The sequence below is a fragment of the Pristiophorus japonicus genome, chromosome 5 (genome assembly GCF_044704955.1).
Source record: "Pristiophorus japonicus isolate sPriJap1 chromosome 5, sPriJap1.hap1, whole genome shotgun sequence".
Lineage (NCBI taxonomy): Eukaryota > Metazoa > Chordata > Chondrichthyes > Pristiophoridae > Pristiophorus > Pristiophorus japonicus.
In genome coordinates, this window is record NC_091981.1 from 105,998,716 (window position 1) to 106,014,199 (window position 15,484).

Consider the following 15,484-nt stretch of genomic DNA (forward strand, 5'->3'; position numbering starts at 1 on the left):
TTTCCTTTTGAAAGGCATGTTGATATTTCATTATTATATTTTTGGTTTCTAGTGGCGAAAACCTCCACTTTTTTTGCATGTTTAACGCCCACTTACTGCTGAAATGACGTATGATGCCTATATAGCTGCCATTTGGTGAGTGGTATGACGGCCGAAACGCTGCTTGGATGGATACGGGAGAGGACGGTCCCGATGTTGCTGCTGGCTCTTGTGTGGTTGGCAAGGGGGGTGTGGCACCTTGGGGTGCAGTGCCGTGCTCCGGGACCGTTGGGAGCTCTCTGCCACCCGTGGTCCTGGCCAGCAGCTCCAGGGCCTCCTCCATCCCTTCCATGTTATATCTTATTTGTTGGACAAAAACTCGGTGCCAACTATGTTCTTGGTGCTTAGTAGGCTTTTTGTTACTGGTGAATCTCCCTCGTGCCTCCCACAACAGCCAGACAAGCACACGCCACACCCACACACGTCCCTCTGAGCTCCTTCTCTCTCTGTCTCCTCTTCTGCACATGTCATGATGACCCTTGACCTCCTGAATCACGGGAATCGAGCGCTGCCATGCTGTTGCTAAGGATGACCACACTTTATGGCAGAAGATCAAAAAAATGTAATGCATCCGCCATTTTTAAAAGAATCTAGGGAAGAGATAGCAGAGGCACTATTACACATATTCAATAATTCGTTAGAAAAAGTTGTAGTGCCAGAGGACAGACGGATAGCAAACTTTATACTATTATTTAAGAAGGGAGATAGGAAATGTCCAAGGAACTATAGACTAATTAGTTAGTTTAACATCAGTAATAGGAAAGATAATGGAATTCCTATCAAAAGGAGAAAATAGAAAAACATATTGGGCTAGAACCTCCACATTTGTGCTTATCGCTCAAAAATGGGTGTTATTTCCGGCATGGGTGTTAAAAAAGGGTTTTCAGATCACCGGCTTCTCGCCCATTCTCAAAGCACTGAGTCTCCATTTTTGAAAATGGGCGTTATGTATGAATAAAGAGTCTGACTGGATACTGTGAGCTCAAAGTGAAGTGTGACCTTAGTCTTTTATTACAGATCTCCAGAGTGCCTCTCCAGCCTGTGAGGCCTCCTTAAGTACCTGTGCTCCCAAGGGATTATGGGATCCCCTTGGGACTCCAGGGGATGAGCCCTCTGGTGGATGTACAAAGTATATACAAGTTTACATATATAACAACACTCCTCCCCCAAAGTCAACAGTGTAACTATTTACAAGGTAAGATGATCAGGGGCCCTTCTTTGCCTGGTTGATCGTCTCGGTGCAAATGCTGGTATTGGTGAACCATCTGTTGGGTCCTCGCTGGGTTGCTGTACAGCTGGCCTTGCTGGGCTGCCTGGTGTTATCCTGTTGGGCTGCTGCAGATGATGGGTTCTGTTTCATGGCCAACCACGATGTCGGTTGCCACTGGTGTCTCTGTTGGGGGGTCAAAGAAGGTAGGGTCCAAAGTGGGTTGCTCAGGATAGTCCATGAATCTGAGTTTGATTTGGTCCAAGTGTTTCCGGTGAATGAGTGCATTTGAAAGTTTGACCCGAAATACCCTGCTCCTCTCTTTGGCTACAACAGTGCCAGGAAACCACTTGGAACCTTGTCCACAATTCAATACATACAGGATCATTGAGTTCAATTTCACATGGCACACTTGCGCTATCATATGTACTTTGTTGAAGCTGCCTGCTCTCTACCTGTTCATGTAGATCAGGATGAACTAATGAGAGCCTTGTCTTAAGTGCCCTTTTCATGAACAGTTCAGCAGGTGGAATCCCAGTGAGCGAGTGGGGACTCGTGCGGTAACTGAGTAGGACTGAAAGAAACATAGAACATAGGTGCAGGAGTAGGCCATTCGGCCCTTCGAGCCTGCACCGCCATTCAGTGAGTTCATGGCTGAACATGCAACTTCAATACCACATTCCTGCTTTCTCACCATACTCCTTGATCTCCCGAGTAGTAAGGACTACATCTAACTCGGAATAGGCGAGTCTGCAGTGAGCCTTCAGTTACCCTCTTCAAGCCTTGCTTGATAGTTTGCACTGCTTTCTCTGCCTGACCATTGGATGCTGGTTTGAACGGGGCAGATGTGACATGTTTGATTCCGTTGCAGGCCATGAATTCTTTGAACTCGGCACTGGTAAAACATGGCCCATTGTCGCTCACAAGGACATCGGGTAGGCCGTGTGTGGCAAACATGGCCCGCAGGCTTTCAGTGGTGGCAGCGGATGTACTTGCCGACATTATCTCACATTCAATCTATTTGGATTACGCATCTACAACCACAAGGAACATTTTACCCAAGAACGGGCCTGCATAGTCGACATGGACCCTAGACCACGATTTGGAGGGTCAAGACCATAAACTTAGTGGCGCCTCCCTGGGTGCAATACTTAACTGCGAGCATGTGTTACATCTGTGCACGCAGGACTCTAAGTCCGCATCGATACTGGGCCACCACACGTGGGATCTGGCTATCGCTTTCATCATTACAATGCCTGGGTGGGTACTGTGGAGGTCACTGATGAAGGTGTCTCTGCCCTTCTTGGGAACCACTATCCGATTTCCCCACAGAAGGCAGTCTGCCTGTATAGACATTTCAACTTTGCGCCGCTGGAATGGCTTTATCTCTTCCTGCATTTCCACTGGGACACTGGACCAGCTCCCGTGAAGCACACAGTTTTTAACTAGAGACAGTAAGGGGTCCTGGCTCGTCCAGGTTCTAATCTGTCGGGCTGTGACGGATGATTGCTCAATCTCGAATGCTTCCATTATCATGACTAGATCTGCGGGCTGCGCCATTTCCACCCCCGTGGTGGGCACTGGCAGCCTACTGAGAGCATCGGCACAGTTTTCTGTGCCTGGCCTGTGGCGGATGGCATAGTTGTATGCGGACAACACGAGCGCCCATCTCTGGATGCGGGCCGATGCATTTGTATTTATTCCCTTACTCTCGGAAAACAGGAATATCAGTGGCTTATGGTCAGTTTCCAACTCAAATTTTAGCCCAAACAGATATTGATGCATTTTCTTTATCCCATGGACACATGCTAACGCTTCTTTTTCAATTGTGCTGTAGGCTCTGTCAGCCTTAGACAGACTCCTGGATGCATAAGCAACCGGTTGCAATTTCCCAAAATCATTAGCTTGTTGCAATACACACCCGACGCCACATGACGACGCATCACATGCTAGTACCAAACGCTTACATGGATCATGCAACACAAGCAATTTGTTTGAGCATAACAATTTTCTAGCTTTTACAAAGGCATTTTCTTGGCTTTTGCCCTACACCCATTCACCCCCTTTACGCATTAAGGCATGCAGTGGTTCTAACAGTGTGCTGAGACCCGGTAAGAAGTTACCAAAATAGTTCAGGAATCCTAGAAACGACCGCAGCTCTGTCATGTTCTGTGGCCTTGGTGCGTTCTCGATTGCCTCCGTCTTCGAATTGGTGGGCCTGATGCCGTCCGCCGCGATTCTTCTCCCCAGCCGCCAGGAAAACGCATTTCAAGCATTTTAACCTGAGCTCCACGCAGTTGAGTCAACTAAGAACCTCCTCCAGGTTCTGCAGATGCTCACTTGTGTCCTGACCTGTAACCAAGATGTCGTCCTGGAAGACCACTGTGTGCGGGACTGACTTCAGTAAGCTTTCCATGTTTCTCTGGAATATCGCCGCCGCTGATCGAATTCCAAACGGGCATCTGTTATAAATGAAGAGACCTTTGTGCGTGTTGATGGAGGTGAAGGCCTTCGATGATTCCTTCAGCTCGTGCGTCATGTAGGCCAAGGTCAAGTCCAGCTTCATGAAAGTCTTTCCTCCCGTCAGCGTAGCAAAAAGGTTGTCGGCCTTTGGTAGTGGGTATTGATCCTGCAGGGAGAAACGATTGATAGTTACTTTGTAATCACCACAGATTCTGACGGTGCCGTCTCCCTTGAGGAAAGGAACAATCGGGCTGGCCCACTCATTGAACTAGATCGGTGAAATGATGCCCTCTCATTGCAGCCGATCTAGCTCGATCTCTACTCTTTCTCTCATCATGTACTGTACTGCTCTTGCTTTGTGATGGATGGGTCACGCTCCCAGAATTAGGTGGATCTGCACTTTTGCTTCTTGGAATTTCCCGATGCCTGGTTCGAACAGCGAAGGGAACTTGTTTAAGACCTGGGCACACAAAGTGTCGTCAGTGGCGATAGCGCTTGGACGTCGTCCCAGTTCCAGCATATCTTTTCCAGCCAGCTCCTGCCGAGGAGCATGGGACCATCGCCTTGTACCACCCAGAGTGGTAGCTTGTACACCGCTCCATTTTAGGAGACCTTTACGGTAGCACTGCCGATTACGGGAATCAGTTCTTTTATGTAAGTTCTTAGTTTCGTGCGAATTGGAGTTAAGACTGGCCTTGAGGCCTTGTTGCACCACAATCTTTCGAAAGTTTTTTTGCTCATAATGGACTGGCTCGTGCCCGTGTCCAGCTCCATTGATACCGGGAGTCCATTTAGTTCAACTTTCAGCATTATCGGGGGACAATTCGTGGTGAATGTGTGCACCCCATGTACCTCTGCCTCCTCAGTCTGAGGCTCTGGTTTGTCATGATCCTCTGTGGATCTGTCCTCCTCTGCAACATGGTGGTTTGCAGGATTAACAGGATTTGCAGCTCGCCTGCACATACGTTGGAGGTGTCCCATTGTTGCACAGCCCTTGCAAATGTACCCTTTGAAGCAGCATGAATGGAAACGATGATCACCCCCGCAGTGCCAACAAGGTGTTAATGGCCTTGCATTCATCACCCTTGATGGTGGACTCAGACATCTACGGACGTGCAGCTGCAGGCATGTGGGGCCTGCCCTTTACGTTGCGATTTGAAAACAACATCACTTTGTTCACAGTTCTTGTAGCAGCACTTGTGTGCTGAGAGATTTGCTTAGTATTGTCAGTGATGGCAATGAACGCCTGGGCTATCGCTATCGCCTTACTCAAGGTTGGGGTCCTTACAGTCAAAAGTTTGCGAAGTATCATTTCATGGTCAATGCCAAGTACAAAAAAGTCTCTGAGCATGTGTTCCAAATGTCCTTCAAATTCGCAATGCCCTGCAAGGCGTCTTAGCTCGGTGACATAACTCGCCACTTCCTGGCCTTCAGACCTTTTGTAGGTGTAGAACCGGTACCTCGCCATCAGAACGCTTTCCTTTGGGTTCAGATGCTCCCGGACCAGTGTCCACAAATCATCGTACGATTTCTCTGTGGGTTTCGCTGGAGCAAGCAGGTTTTTCATGAGGCCATACGTTGGTGCTCCGCAGATGGTGAGGAGAATCGCCCTTCGTTTGGTAGCGTTCGCTTCTCCTTCCATCTCGTTAGCCACGAAGTATTGGTTGAGTTGCTCCACAAAGGTTTCGCAATCATCTCCCTCCGAGAATTTCTCCAGGATGCCCACTGTTCTCTGCATCATTGCGTTCATCATTTGTATCTCGTCGTCAGTTGTTATGTATGAATAAAGAGTCTGACTGGATACTGTGAGCTCAAAGTGAAGTGTGACCGTAGTCTTTTATTGCAAGTCTCCAGAGTGCCTCTCCAGCCTGTGAGGCCTCCTTAAGTACCTGTGCTCCCAAGGGATTGTGGGATCCTTTGGGACTCCAGGGGATGAGCCCTCTGGTGGCTATACAAAGTATACACAAATTTACATATATAACAGGCGTTACCGCATGAAATAAAAGGTTTTATCCTAAAGTTTTGATTAGTTTAATATTTCTCTTCAATTTATTTTAAATGTGGTTATATAATTTCTAATTTCATCTTCCATTGTCATGTGCAGCAGATCTGTCTTCCTGATAAATACTGAAGCAAAATAATTATTTAATACTTCTGCCATTTCGCTGTCACTGCCTGTGATTTTATCCTGTCCATCCCTTAGTAGCCCTATTCCCATCCTGCCTTCTCTTTTCTATTTATGTGGCTGCAGGATATTTTACTATTTTGTTTTATGTTCTGTGATAATTTAATTTCACAGTCTTCTTTGCCTTCCGAATTGTTTTTTAACTTCTCTCCTAGGTTCTTTGTATTCTCCCTTATCGTGCTTTCCCCTGCTGTCCATGTATTTAGTGTATGTCGCTTTCCTTATCCTCAATTGTTCAGTTATATCTTTATTTATTCATGGTGTCTCATTAGTATTTAGTTTATTCTTGTTTTTTAGTGGAATATATTTGTCCTAGGCTCTGTTGAACACCACTTTAAATGTTTCCCGTTGCTGTTCTAAATTATTGTTTGCCAATATTGTTGTCCATATTTTTCTTTCCTTCGTCCCTCAAAATCATCTTTTCTTCAATCTATTATCCTGGTCTATCTCATGCTTATGTCCTTCTCAATTATTATTCTAAACCTATTATATTGGTCACTATTGCCTAGATATTCCTTACTTTTGTTTCTCTTATCTGCTCTGCTTCATTCCCCATGACCAGACCCAATAGCAAATCCTCCCTTGTTGGGAATTTTACACATTAGGTTAGAAAGGATTCCTAAACACAAAGTAGGAACTTTATTCCCTTATCCCCTTACATACCTCTTCTGGTCAATTACTTTGGGGGTAGTTGAAATCCCCCATGATGATTATTCTACGTTTTTACTCATTTTCCTATTTTGTTTTTTTGCACATTTGTTCCTCCACCTCCATTCCATTATTAAGTGGTTGTACACTACCCCTATTAGTGTGATTGATCCTGTATTATCTTTTATCTCTATCCACATGGATTCTATTTCTGTCTTACTGATGGCTGCATTGCTTTTTTCTACAGCCATTATGTTATCCCTAATAAGTGCAGCTACTCCACTTTCCCTTTATCCCCACTCTACCTTTTCTAGATATGTTGTACAGATTGAACCTCCCTTATCCGGCACCCTCAGCACCTGGCCTGTGCCGAATAAGGGATTTTGCTGGATAAAGGGAGGTCAGCCCGAGGGGGTGTGGTGGGGGGAGGTGGCCCGAGGTCAGGAAGGGAGGGGTAGGAGGTCAGCGGGTCCCCGGCAGGCCGAGTGTCCCCCGGCGGGCCGAGTGTTGGCGGACCCCCAGCGGACCCGAAGTGTCAGCGGACCCCCAGCGGGCCGAGTGTCAGCGGACCCCCAGCGGGTCAAGTGTCAGCGGGTCCCCAGCGAGCTGAGTGTCAGCGGGCCCCCAGTGGGCCGAGTGTCAGCGGACCCCCAGCGGTCCTGAAGTGTCAGCGGACTCCCAGCGGGCCCGAAGTGTCAGCGGGCCCCCAGCGAGCTGAGTGTCAGCGGGCCCCCAGCGGGCCGAGTGTCAGCGGATCCCCAGCGGGCCCGAAATGTCAGCGGGCCCCCAGCGGGCCGAGTGTCAGCGGATCCCCAGCGGGCCCGAAGTGTCAGCGGGCCCCCAGCGGGCCGAGTGTCAGCGGATCCCCAGCGGGCTGAGTGTCAGCGGACCCCCGGTGGGTCGAGTGTCGGCGGGCCCCTGGTGGGCTGTGTGTCGGCAGGCCCCTGGTGGGCTGTGTGTCGGCGGGCCGAGCGTCGGCGGACCCCCGGTGGGCCGAGTGTCGGCGGGCCCCTGGTGGGCTGTGTATCGGCGGGCCCCAGTGGGTTTGGCGCGGCCCCCAGCAGGCTGTGTAGGCGGACCCCAAAGTTGGGGTAGAGGTTGGCTGCGTTCTGCGCATGCGCCCCCGGCCACCAGAATCATGCCGGACGAGGGGTGGTGCCGGATAAGGGAGTCCCGGATAAGGGAGGTCCAACCTATACCTGCAATGTTTAATTCCCAGTCCTGATTTTTCTGTAGCCATGTCTCAGTAATCTTGACCATATCTGCTTCCTCGCAATGTATTATTGCCTCCAGTTCCCCTGTTTTATTACGGACACTGTGTGCATTGTTATACAGACAGTTTGATGTATTTTTGACAGCAGTTCTTCTCTCTTCATTTTTAACCATCTTTTTACATTCCTGTTCTACAACTCTATTTATTCCCAGGCCATTTATGTCCTCTCTTAGTTTAGTCTGTCCCATGTTCTCCTTTCCTCTTTTGTTTATATGCAAGCTTGTTTCATTTCTTGTAAATTCCTCCCCCTGCTTAGTAGTTTAAAGCCTATGCCACTTCCCTATTTACTCTTTCCGCTATGACACTGATCCCACTCCAATTCAGGTGGAACCCGTACCATCAATACAGCTCCTTCCTGTGCCAGTGTCCCATGAAAAGGAACTTTTCTTTCCCATACCAGCCCTTTAGCCATTTGTTAACTTCCCTCTTCCCTGATCTGACTCTGCCTGTGGCAATGTGCATGTGGCTTGGGTAATAATCCAGAATTTATTACCCTTGACCTCCTGCTTAATAATTTAGTTCCTAACTCCTGATACTCCTTCAGCAGGACTTCTTCCCTGTTCCTACCTATGTCTTTTATTCCAACAAGGACCACAACAACTGCATTTACTGCCTCCTTTTCCAAATTCCTCTCCAGTCACCTTGAGATATCCCTTACACTGACAATAGACAATACACCCATTGGGACTCTTGTTCGTGGCTGCAGAGGACACTATCCCTTTAATTATTGAATCCCCTATCACTGTCACATTTCTGTTCTGCTCTTCACCCCTTGCTCAGCTGACTGAGCCATGGTGCCTTGGTCTGCATTTGGCTATCCTCCCCGCAGTCTTTCTCCAGTTAGAGAGTACATTGTATCTGTTGGATAGGACCAGTGTCTGTGGGACCTCTTTCTCAACCACTCTAAAGTCCCCTCTACCCAGCTCTCTGACGGTCACACCCTCCCCTTCCTGAACCTGTGGAGTACACACAAACACAGCAAAATACGGCAATCCAGAGGTTGCAGTCCGATTTATGCTGCTCCTCCACAGGCTGCTCCTCCACAGAGAAACTTGGCATTGAAAGCCATGTAAGGGTATGAAGTTGCTGTACTACCCAGTAAACACGCCAGTAAACGTTAGAACTGGTACATTCAGGTGTAAGTGAATTTTTATGTCGTCACGTGATAAATCATAATTATTGCAAAACAACCTCTCTTAATTTAATTATACAAGTGTGGAGTCTGATTCTTTCAGAACTCAATTACTTTTGTTACTTCTTCTTTCTGTCTCTTATCTCTTTTGATCCCATCTTTCTTTCCCTCTCTTTATTTCACTTTCTGCACATGATTTAAATCTAATTTATACTTCCTGGTCATGTCTCAGTGAGGATTCTTCAATCTGATTGGTTGAAGAGCCACGCTGTTATTTGTCCTGTTCATAGACACCACTGATTCTACGTAGTGGGTGCCACGCCGGATCAGATGCTCAATGACAGCAAGTCACTGCTCAAAAGCCCTCAAAAACTCTGTGGGCAACTGTCAGCGTAGTGAATGGCGAGCACCTTTTCTTCGTCGCTGACTGTAAAATCCAGGCCTTAGTTGCTAAGGTTACTAAGATGATATTCCATCTTGTGGGATGTCGACCATGTATGGTAGTGCAATACTAAATTAGTGACGGAGGTAAGGACTGCATCTCAAGAACTGCTATCTGTTACTTCACCTATAATCTTCCCAAATCAATTTGGGACACATATCAATCAACGACAAATTGTAAATTTGAAGAGTTTCCTTTCCTATTCTTTAATTTACCTCAATTATTGGCTTCCCTCTTTGCTAAGCCTGAAATCAGCATGAATAGTGTAGAGCAGATTGAGGGGTAGAAATTGGTTTGCGCTATGCCTGTTTTTTGGCCTTAAAATGTGCCTAATGATGCAGTGGGATGGACCGTACCCAATCTACATGTATGTTCGGTCCATTCCATTGCTAAATTCTTCAGGTCCATTTTTTCAGAGTCCCTAGCTGCTGCCTAAAATGAGAGTTAGGAGCTCTACGTTTGTTAATGAGGGACCTAACTCTGCTTTTAGGTCCCCTTGCCGAAATTGGTTGGTGATGAGCGAATTGGAGGCAGGCCTGTTCCGCTCAGGATTCTTCAGCAGTCCCTGTGGTCACCAATGATATGCAAGCTTATTTTGTTTTTAAAAGTTCCGAATTCGTTGCACTTATGATCACCCCACCCCTCCCAGGACTTCTCTTTGGATCACTGACACTGAGGCAAACTGCCTGACATTCATCTTTAGAAAAGGGGCGAGCTGCCTGTTGAGGCCATCAGGTGGCAGAAGCTCGCTCAGATATTGATAATCATGCCCAAGGACCAGTTTTGTGCCGGCCACAGGCCAACTAATTGGGCTGCGCACTGTCGGTATGCTGCTAGTTGACCACCTGAAAACAGGCTACGACCAATTTCTACCCATGAATCTTTGCATTATATCTGTCAGCTGAACTAAAGAAGCAGCAGACTGGGGCCTGCTTGGTTGCTGTCCCAGATAAATAGAGTATTTGTGGATGTGTGGAAATGATAGTGGAGATATTGGCCCTGAAATTCCTATTTGGCCTTCCCGCGGGCATTTTAGAGAAAAAATCCGCACTCACCTTAAGCTGCTGCTCAAGTCCGAACTTCCGAGCCTGTGGCCTCCTTCGACTGGCAGTCGCAGCGCGTGCACATGGGGATGTGCGCAGTGCTGGACCTGGCGTCACATGGCTCTGGGCAGCCAAGCAGGTAAGGTATCATAATAATATGAGTTCCGCAGGGTCCTAAATGCCTATTACTATGATCGAGATAGACCCAAAACACCCAAACACAGCCCCAAACACCCAAAACAGTAATAACAAATAGAAAATAATTACACTACATTCATTTAAATTAAAATTATTAATGTCTTAAAAAAATAATTTCCCGATTTAAAAAAAAAAAAGTTTTTTAAAATAAGCTTACTGTTGTGGGGAGGGTTTTTAATGATGATATGTTTTAATAACTTTGTTTTTAGATATTTTTGTGTTTTTTAAAAGACTTGCATCTGTAAAAGTAGGCTATGCGCCTGCTTTTTCAGGCGCAACATTTTTGAGGACATTTCTAAGCGTAAATATCAGAAATTTACACTTACAAGTATCCTCGCTCCCGATCTGGCTACGATCTGTCAAACCAGAAACTTGACAGATCGGAAATGCCGGTTTCCAGCGCATGCACATTGCGCACTGGAAACCGGCATTTCCGATGCCTTCCCGGGTCTGTAGGAACTCCGTATGGACTCGGGGAGGCCAGGATTTCAGGGCCAATATATTGGGTTGTGGCAGGTACAATTCAAGTTTACAATAAACCAATATAGTAGTACTGATAGAAGATACCGTTTAATTACTTAGAAAACTTCTATATCTGCTACAGAAATCACTCATAATTTTCAGGTTAAGTATGTTTAAGATATATAAGCTCGACAATGTCCATAATATAATTTTTCTAATAAATCAGTTTCTGACTTAGGCTCGACTTCATAGCAAGTGGAAAGAAATTTATTACTGATTGAAATAAAACTACTCAGATTTTTGTTACACTTATCTAATGCTAGTGAATTAATGTAAACTTTGTTTGTCTGACAGAGATTTCCAACTGAGGATCATCTCATGATTCACAGGCATAAACATGAAATGACTTTGAAGTTTCCAGCAATAAAAACAGATAATATTTTATCAGGTAAGAGCACAATTCCCAATAATAACATTTACAAAATGGTTAAAAAAGAAATCTGTTTCGCTCCTAAGTGTGTAAAAGACCATGTTAGAGTCGATACAAAAGACATTGGACCCGAATTTGGTGGACTTACCGCCGGCTGCCGCTGAGTTTTCTCAGCGGTCTCCCTAGTTTCTGGGCACTCTCCCCTCTGAGCGAGTTTGGTGAGGTCCTCACGGCGGCAGGGAGAGAAGATTGCTGGGGAGCATCCATTGCCGTGTTCCGGCATGCAACGCCAACAAAAGTCCTCCCGTTTGTTCAATCCCCAGATTGGTCTGGGCAGTCCTCTGCTCCAGCAGCAGAAGAGACTGCCGTGTGTAGGCAGGTCTTAACTGAACGGTAAGTATGAAGACCTGCAAAAAAAGGTTAGTGCACTTGTTTTCTTTTCTTTTGCAGTGATTTTGGTGGATAGGGTCCTCTGAAGGATTTGGAAAAGTTTTTTTTCCATTTGTTGAAAAAGACATTTTTTCACTGATCCCCCCTCCCCTCCCTGGGCCCGGATCTATCCTCGGCGTTACTTTGTTTGTTATGTCTTTAGATGCTCTGATAATGATTCCACGAGGCAATGTGTTGTACTTGAACTGTAGTGACCTTAGTCCTTTATTGATAACTCCAGAGTGAGGATCACACCTGGTGGCCTACCTTTTATACTAGGCCTTGTACAGGTAACTTACAAGTCTCCCACTGAGGTGCCCTCTGGTGGCACACCTTGTAATAGTACAAGCAGTAACCATGTAGGATACATGGCATCACTCTCCACCAAGCCTTTAGTGCAAATCGCCTTCATGCATTGACTGTGCTCTGGGCTTAGCTCTATTTAGTTGACTCTTGAAGGGTCGTTTCCATCTTGGGTGAGTAGGTGGTGTTTCGTTGGCAGTGGAGGTGCTGGTGGCTTCTGTTTGTGCATCCATGACCACTCCATTCTCTCCGCCCCCCCCCCCCCCACATATAGATTATGCCGGTGGCTCATTACATTCATATACAAGTCCAAAAAAAAAATTTGCATTTACATCATTACATTTGTGGTACAGTTGTGAGGCAAGTACATTTGACTGGCGAGGTACATAGTTGATATATACTTGGAATCAGTACTGCTGTGTGAGGACAAACTAGTACCAGAACTGCTGGATGGTGTCCAGGTAGTCTGGTGGTGACATGGTGCCCAGTGCTGGCAGTGGGAACACGGTTAGCTCAAGTTGCCTGCTCTCGGGGCCTTTGCCGTTGCTCCTAGCGTCGGGCAGGTTCACAGATGCCTGTGACCTCCCTGTCCTTTCCTTTCACTGCTGCTCCCTGAGGAGCAGTTGTCTGGCAGTGCGCAGGGAACTGCTGACTCACTTGCCTGGGCATTATTTGGTTTGAGATCCTCGCTGGTCCCGGTCCCATTTGGGAGAACCGTTGCGGGTGACCCTTCGTTCCCGGGTGTAGCCTTGATGGCGATAGAGTCTGTGGACTGCACCTTAGCGCGGTTTGCTCTTTTAGGCTCATGGCTGTTGGTGCCATTGGGTGCCTGAGGGGTGGAGTCGATCAGGGGCAGGGTATTGATACCGGTGCCGTTGCCCTCCTGGAATCGCTTGCTCTGCGGCTTGTATGTATTGGCTGCTTGTGGCCACACTCCATGGTGCATAACTCTGGTCCCAGGGATGCAGGCTACTACATTGGGTAGCTCGCTGGACCTGTGTGCTCCCGATGGGTGTCTGCCCGGTGCATTGACTGTATGCAGTTGAAATCCTACATCGCACAACGTTTCATTACTCATAGAAAATAACCTGTAGCTCCGATCGCGATCGCGCGACTTTTCTTTGCTTGTTGCATGTACACAGCTCCGATTATCAATTACACATTTTACATCTAACTCACAGGTGCGAAACAGAAACCACCAGCACCTCTACTGCCAAAAAAACACCACCTACTCACCCAAGATGGAAACAACCCTCCTAGGGTCAACCAGATAGAGCTAAGCCTAGAGCACAGTCAATGCATGAAGGCGATTTGCACTAAAGGCTTGGGGGAGAGTGATGTCATGTATCCTACATGGTTACTGCTTGTACTATTACAAGGTGTGCCACCAGGGGGCACTTCAGTGGGAGACTTGTAAGTTACCTGTATAGGTGTGCCAGGCCTAGTATAAAAGGCAGGCCACCAGGTGTGATCCTGACTCTGGACTTATCAATAAAGGACTAAGGTCACTACAGTTCATGTACAACACATTGCCTTGTGGTTTGGACGTCATCTTTCCTCCATCCACGTTGTCGACTGCGGTGATCCTCTTCTGCCCGTGTTCTACCACCGAAGGTGGGATCTGATTTTCTTCCTTTGTAGCCCTGCCACTGGAGCCTGGAAGGTGCGTTCGGGTCGTCTCAGCCGGATCATCTCCACGCAGTTGTGCTGAACGATCTGTGCCTCGGGTGCTGTGCAGGTCTGCTCTCTAGTGCTGGGTCCACCCTCAGGTGAGGGCTTGCTTTGCCTCTGAGCACGTAGGATGTCGATCGCTGGAGGGATGAAATCTTCCCAACTCCAATGGATCTTCTCCATCCACCTTCTTCCGAGTAGCGTTGGTCCATCACCTGCAACAATCTACAGAGGTAACCTGTGCACCGCGCCATCATGGAGTACCTTTACATCCGCACTACCAACGACTGAGATAGGTTCATTGGTGTAGGTGCGCAGCTTTGCCTGAACCGGGACCAACTTGGATCATTCAACTTGATTGTCCCATAGCCTCTCAAAGGCTTCTTGATTCATTACTGACTGGCTCGCCCCCATGTCCACTTCCATGAAGACTGGAATGCCATTTATCTCGACTTCCATCCTCAACGGGGAACGCTTGGTGGTGCAGATAAACATGCTATATACCTCAGCTTGGGGCTGAGCTGCCTCTCTGACTATCGTTTCATAAACCGCGCTGGTTTCATGGCCATCTGCAGACTCTTCATCAACACAGTGAGTCATATTTCTTTTACACATTCGCTGGAGGTGGCCCTTTGTGCTGCAGCTTTACACACATAGTCTTTAAAGCGGCACTGGTGAGCCCTGTGATTCCCTCTGCAACGCCAGCATGGAGCTACTCGGTTAGCCCCCCCCTCGGCGGACTCTGAGTTAAGGGACTCGGGGGCCTGTTCTCTCTTCCTGAGAAGGTTCACGTTCTACAGTCCAGCCTCTAAAAGGCACCACTCTGTGCACAGTACTTGCCGGGTTTGAGTCCTGAGGATGAGTCATCTGCCTAGAGCCACAGGTCGAGGTCATGAATGCCTGGTTCACGGAGATGGCCTTCACCAGTGTGAATGTGGTATCCGCCGACAGTAACTTATGAAGAAGGCCCTCATGGCCGATTCCAATGACAAAGATATCCCGCAGCGCTTCGGTGAGGTGATTGCCGAAATCGCACGGTGCCGCCAGCCTCCTGAAGTCTGCCGCATATTTTGCGATTTCCTGGCCTTCGGGCTATCGGTGGGTGTAAAACCGGTGTCTGGCTGTGAGGATGCTCTCTTTGGGCTTGAGTTGTTCTTGGATCAGTGTTACAAGCTCCTCGTACGTCTTGGTCGTTGTCTTCGCTGGTGCCAGCAAGTCCCCGACGAGGCCATAGACAGTGGGCCCACAATTGGTTAGCAGGATAGCTCTGCACTTATCAACCAGTGTGGCCGGATTATCGCCTGCCAGGTCGTTTGCTGTGAAGAAATGGTCGAGCCTCTCCACAAAGGCGTCCCAATCATCACCATTGGTGACTGCTGCAATGTGCCAAGGGTAGCCATTTTCGCGTGAAGGTCCGTAATCTTGTCGCCAATTGTTATGTCTTTAGATGCTCTGATAATGACTCCACGAGGCAATGTGTTGTACTTGAACTGTAGTGACCTTAGTCCTTTATTGATAACTCCAGAGTGAGGATCATACCTGGTGGCCTGCCTTTTATA

The 15,484-nt window shown here is 47.6% G+C and overlaps 1 protein-coding gene across 6 annotated transcripts in view; it reads left to right on the forward strand.

The window, feature by feature from the left end:
- The window catches only part of creb5b (cAMP responsive element binding protein 5b), a 666,872-nt gene that overhangs the window by 115,835 nt on the left and 535,553 nt on the right, over positions 1-15,484 (forward strand). For all 6 annotated transcript variants that reach the window (XM_070880829.1, XM_070880832.1, XM_070880831.1 and 3 more), the window contains one exon: positions 11,447-11,540. In XM_070880829.1, coding sequence (XP_070736930.1) covers positions 11,447-11,540 — 94 coding nt within the window. The remainder of the gene's footprint in view (positions 1-11,446; positions 11,541-15,484) is intronic.